Source organism: Pinus tabuliformis, chromosome 9 (genome assembly GCF_031772625.1).
Source record: "Pinus tabuliformis cultivar Carrire ecotype Pingquan chromosome 9, CPIR1, whole genome shotgun sequence".
Lineage (NCBI taxonomy): Eukaryota > Viridiplantae > Streptophyta > Pinopsida > Pinales > Pinaceae > Pinus > Pinus tabuliformis.
Window position 1 is genome coordinate 658,082,829 of NC_142307.1, and position 6,298 is coordinate 658,089,126.

At 34.9% G+C, this 6,298-nt stretch overlaps 1 protein-coding gene across 1 annotated transcript; it reads right to left on the bottom strand.

The window, feature by feature from the left end:
* Positions 1–1,735: 1,735 nt before the first annotated feature.
* Positions 1,736–3,085, bottom strand: LOC149150383 (uncharacterized). Its single transcript, XM_089441288.1, has 2 exons — positions 2,769–3,085; positions 1,736–2,215 (listed from the first exon to the last, which is right to left on the bottom strand). The coding sequence occupies exons 1-2, from the start codon at positions 2,888–2,890 to the stop codon at positions 2,005–2,007; spliced, it is 333 nt and encodes a 110-aa protein (XP_089297414.1). The 5' UTR covers positions 2,891–3,085; the 3' UTR covers positions 1,736–2,004.
* Positions 3,086–6,298: the final 3,213 nt, after the last annotated feature.

Sequence of the window (6,298 nt, forward strand, 5' to 3'; positions counted from 1 at the left end):
TCATTCTATTTTAAAATAAAATAATAATAAATGTTCTCTATTCTTTTGGATTATTTTTCATTTTTCTTTTCTATCTAAGTTTTTTTTTCTTAGATCAATTGACAATAAAGTGTAATGTTTAAACACTCCTTGTGACCTAGTTGTTTTAAACCCCTGCTTAACCTTGTGTGTTGCCTAAATAGTCACGCTGGTGTCAAATTGGTAACTATGGTATAAGCTCACATGCACTTTGATTACATTTTCTAATATCAACATTATAAGGACAATCAAAATTACTAATTAAAATTTTCAAATGACAAATGAGTGCATGAATACATCTTTCTTCATCATTATTACTATTTTATAAAACAATGGTTTCATGTAGAATCCTTCATTCTATGTAATAAATCGTGGTAATAGGGTTGGCAATATTGTTCCTCATTTGATTCATCATAGTCATCATTTTCAACCAATATCTCTTTGAGCAATTTACTCTTCTTTTTTAGTATTAAAAATGTGAAAAAAACATTGTGAAAACGTATATAATGGCAAGGAACGCCCTAACATCTTTATTGCTTATTCTTATCCAGTAACCTGCATCAATGTAGACGAAACTGATGCAGGAAACCAAAATACCCTCAACTAATCCAGTCACATAGATATCGACGGTGGTTTTGTACTGGAGCCACTATCCATTGTTCATCCATCATGTTATAACATGTGGGGCTTTCTTCCGGTCCATAAAAGTTAAGTGGAAATTAGCAAAAGACATCTCATTTAAGACACTCACCACATGAGGACATTTTAAATGAGAAAAGAATAATTATGCAATATACGTAGTCTATATCAAGGACCTCACATTCAAATATATACAAGGAAAAATGAAACACACGGAATGGTTTGACTGGAAATATTGGAGGGTAAGGTTGGAGAAGGAGAATTAATCAATAACCCATAGTCCACCATATGCGGATCAAGGACCTTACATTCAAATTAGGAAAAATGAAAAACACATGAAACGGTCTGACTGAAAGTACTGGAGGGTAAGGTCGGAAGAAAAACAGAAAACTAGATAACGCCATTCATGTCAAAGAGTCCAAACAGGTCACTTCACTGCAGTTAACAACCCTGGACCCGTCTCGTTACTTCACGAGCCACTCGTTTATGCTACTGGTTGTTGTTTTTATAGAATTCAGTGCTTCAATAATAGGTTGATGATTTGACTTTGTTTGATAGGGTGTTCCACCAATATCAACTTTCTGGTAACATTCATGGTCATCAACTTTATGGGTCAATCGGACAGGCGAAAAGGTGAAGTGTAGACGAGTTATAATTCAAATAAACTTCTAACTCTCATTTTTATGAGGGCCCGTGTCTCGTAAACAACGTACCAAAGAGTGTGAAAGGAGAAACAAGTTGGAATTCAAAGTCACCATTCATCATTGGCTACTGAAAATTAAAAAATTCCAAAATTCCAAAGACGTGAAACGATGACCACACTGCAAAACAAATACTATACGTTTTTGCTTAGAAAATAATAGAATTTTGGTATGATTTTGAGTAAATTAGGTGGAGATTTTTGAAAATTTAAATTATAATTATAAAATTTTGAATGTCACATAAATTTAAATTTAGTAGTACTAATTTGGCTATCAAAAACGATTTAAACATTTCCATAATCATTTTATTTTTTTAAGTTCTGACCAAATTCCAACTCTAAATTCACAATCTAGACAAAATTGTAAACTCCCTAAACAATACCCAATACAAAACCTTAAGCTGCCCAATGCAAAACCTTAAGCTGCACAGAGCTGGGTTTGCTTTTATTTGATAAGCATATATTTACAATTTTCCACTCCGTGACAAATACTTTCAAACCTTAGAATTTACATTTTGGGAACATGAAATAATGAGTGCCACATCTCTACCAATCTTCAGCGAAATTACAAGTATTGCTGGGTTATTCTTTTTCCCATGGAAAGTATGGTAGGACAAATATTGAATTACAGGCTGATAGACTGCCAGTCAGTGCTCAAATTTGTAATGCTTGTCCACAGCTACAGAGACGTCCCAAGTGCAACTCATCCCCTTTGGAATGACCACCAAATCTCCTGCACCAAAATCTACGTACTGGTCTAAAGATCCTTTCATATATGCTCTCACCTTACCTTTCACAAGGTAGAATGTCTCCTCTGCATCGAATTTCAGCGGAAACTTGCCTGGAGGACATGCCCATCTGTTACACAGAAAGAAAATAGTTAAGGAGTTTTCTTAATGATTCTTCCGTCCTCAAAAGTTGGTGTGTACTTGGGTAGTTAAATTCTACTATGTGGCTCAAGCAGAATAGATCCACCATTTTTATGGCTATCCTAAGTTTTAGGAATATTTCAAAATTTTACAAAATATTCTTGAAATATTTTGTTGTTTGAAGTTATTTTCTTATATTTTATTGCTTGAAGTCATTTTCTTTTATGTACTATATTCTGAATTATTCTGAAAATCTACAATCTAGTTAAATTTAACACAATGTTAGAAACTTACAAAATCCAAATGCCAATACAAAGTACACCGAACTTAGTTCAGTTTGCAGACCCATATGCCATATGTTTCAGCTAAAGCCAATATACATATTAGGAAGAAAATTCATTACAGTGAATGCAGAATTTTTTCATGAGTATTAAACTCTGTGCATTCATAAGATGTACCTTCCAATCATATTTTCATGTACAGGAGCTATATATTGATCAATAAGAACCTAACAAAGAAAGGAATGAAGAGATGAAACTTACTTGGGCCAAGAACGGATATTGAGATCAGACAAGCGAGACTGCGAGGGGCGCCTCTCGATTCTGACTCCATATTTCTCCTCCACATTCCCACAGGCATCCTCATTCCCAATCCCTTCCGCCATATCAATATATTATCTGATCGATGAATCAATGGGCTAATTATCTATGATCTATATGTGCCTTAAATTGGGAATTTTAAGCTCTGTATTCGGGCTAACGAACCGACCTGATTTCATGTTTCTGAAAACGCCAACCACTCATTGGAAAATGAGAGGAGAAAGAAAGGAAATGGGGTCAGATATCTACAGACAATCCGTTGCAAAATATGGGCGAATACACTCGATCTTAATGATACGATTCTCGAGACTGTGTTTAAAGAACGTGAAAAAGCATGGATGGTCACAAGGTCAAGGTCAATGCTTGAGCAAGATTTGTACGTTACATGAATGTAGCACATCAATTAACTGGTGTGCACTTTGAGGCCATCCAACGAGAGATCTGGTCTCCAATATCCTTGGAAACATAATGTACGTCGGATGTCATTCACATACTCATTGCATAGTCTTTAGATGTGAGATAGTTGTGAATGGTCGATGGATGTCATTTTCTTAAGTATCTTTAAATTAAATTTTAGTCAATGAGAGTTTTTGTTTTTTTTTAATAAAAAGGTTATTGTCATTTACTTGTCATTTAAAATTCAATTAATATTTTACATTTAAGATATTATTAAGATTAATATAGTTCTATGGTAATTTATTTTTTTGTTTTTTAAATAACGAGGTTATTCTCATTTACTTGTCATTTAAAATTCAATTAATATTTTACATTTAAGATATTATTAAGATTAACATAGTTTTATAAATTAAATAGTTTATTATTAAGATTAACATAGTTTTATAAATTAAATAGTTTATTAGTAAGATTAATTATAGTTATATAAATTAAATAATCGGTAAATATAATAATTATCTAAACACATATTTTATTTATTATATAATTCAAGATGCTAAAATAAATATAAAACTGAATTAAATTATAATTTTAGTTTATAAAAAATAACTTCATTAGTAATTGCTTACTATGAAGTATTATATAAACCATTATATTTAAAGTTTAAATTTCTCATGAATTGAGTAAAAAAAATTATAATTATTAATTATCACCATATGATTGTTTATTTTGGAATAAGAATTCCAAAATTTTAACTTCATTATCAATAATTATTAAGTGGGTGGCAAAGATTTAATCTTCATGGAATATTTTACAACATTCTTAATAGTATACACAAACTAAAAGTTTAGAGTGGACTTGTGTAATAAAGTTACACTTTGTCCAGAAATCTAACTGTATGAAATTGATTCAGCACTATCAAGAATTTCTATGCCACCCAAAATCCTAAAGCTTGACAGTTGTAACCCAAATTTCTAAAAAATTTCACTAGATTTTCTCAAAATCTTGCAAATTGATTCAGCACCATCAATAATCTCTAGGGCACCCAAAATCCTCAAGCTTGACTGTTGTAACCCAAATTTCCAAAAATTTCGGCGGAATTTTCTCAAAATATTGCAAATTGATTCAGCACCATCAAGAATCTTTAGGGCACCCAAAATCTTGAAACTTCACACTTGTAACCCAAATTTCCAAAAATTTCTGCCAAATTTTCTCAAAATCTTGCAAATTGATTCAGCACCATCAAGAACCTCTAGGGAAAATGACAAAACCCTGGGGGGTTGGAAAAAGGAGAGTAAGGGACTATGTTAGCGAGTGGGGAAGATCGTGGATAACAGTCAAAGGGTAGGAGACTTGAGGTTGGACCATAGTCTTGATGCCCAAGGTACCAGACTGCCTTTATTCACTATCAGGAATTGGAAGAGCATGGAGGGGGATTTTGGACATAATTGCCATAAGTAGTGTTTCTATGTTTGATAATCACCAATAGGAAAGGATTGTTTGTTTTATTTTTACGTAATGAATAGTTAACATGCTAATTAATTACTAATAAAACTCTATCATTTGATAATAGGCATACTGTCTTTCATTACATTTTTAGTACATTCGTACATTTGTAGACATCATTGCATAAAAGAAGTAATGATAATATTTAACCTTCACCCACTAAAATAGAATGTATCAACTATTTTAAGCACTAAATAAAAGAACGGATTACAGTAGAAATAACAAATATCCCTTTTACTTTCTGAATTTGATCGAGCCCTCGAAGATGATGTCGTCCGGGAGGAGCGGAGTCTGGAGAGAGCTCTTGCTCTCATCGAGGTCCTTGGGCACTTTTTCCTTCCCCTTCTATGGGGGGACATATGCAGGCAACTTTGTTGGAGGGTGCGCAGCCTTGGTTTCTTCCTCCATGCACTCGTCCTTGTCTTCTTCAAATATGAGGTCCTCCAGGTCTTCTTCCTCCTCGTCAGTTTCTAGGTTAACTGCTTTTCCTTTTTCCTCCATCGTTAATCTGGTGCACAACGGGTTTCGAGGGGACACACACACTGGAATCATTGGCTGTTTATCTTTCTTTGGTCATGGCATGCGCGGTGATTTAGGGATTTCCGCAACAATCCTGACGCCTTCAGGGGCATCTTCTATGGGCAGGGCTTGTGTAGCTTTTTCGGCATTCATCTCTACGATTTCCCTGGCTTCTTCGGACGCTGCCATCTTGTTCGTCCATAAATATTTCTACTGCTCACTCAGGGGTTCAAACAACGCTTTGCACAGGACAAACAGGTTTTGGTTCAGGATACTCAGGGCACACAACAGCTCAATTTGCAAATGACCAAGTGTTGTTTGTGGGGCAGCCTTTTGTAATTTATAGTGCCTCTTGAATTTTAATTCGATTGTTCCCCCCAAATCCAGTTCATTAATGCTCCCTTGGCGGCTGATTTTCCCAAATCTTGCCCATAAAGCGTGTCTTAAATGCCTGCCGCCCGCTCCATTTAGTCTCAAGTCAAGCATCATTGTAGGTTTTAACCCCATATAGAAATTACTTGCATACGAATTCTAGAACACAGAAAATAAACAATGCAAGAGCATAACACATAATACACATATACACAGAGATTTTCCCACTGGATCCCAAAACCGGGACTACCAACTTGATTTTTCATTATGTTACTTTCAATGTTACAATACATATTTATACATGCCAAAGCATCCAATATCATGGACTGAAAAACCATCGCGTCCAAAAAACATGTGCAAAAATCATACACAAAACCATAGGTGGGTCCACCCAACCTAACATAGGGTCCAAAACCAAAATTTTTCGGTGTGCTGCCCCGGACCCCATAAAGTGGGGTTACGGGTACACCTCAAACCCCCTGTGACCTCCCCCCCTCTAACCCCCGGTTAACTACGTGGGTTAGTCATGGAAAGAATATAACACAACCCAACATTCTCTCACTTGTTGTTTTCTTTCGACAAGGGGCCACAAGAGAGCTTAGTCATTTTTCCAACCATGAAATGCCCATTGTCTCTCTACACCAAGAGAACTTCTCAGAGCTCACAGATTTTGTCAATGCATC

Bases quoted from the DNA above. Each gene is read 5' to 3' on its own strand.
- LOC149150383 (XM_089441288.1), bottom strand. From the start codon at position 2,890: ATGGCGGAAGGGATTGGGAATGAGGATGCCTGTGGGAATGTGGAGGAG. The intron at 2,216-2,768 runs GTAAGTTTCATC...TCTGTGTAACAG, and splicing joins AATATCCGTTCTTGGCCCAA to ATGGGCATGTCCTCCAGGCA.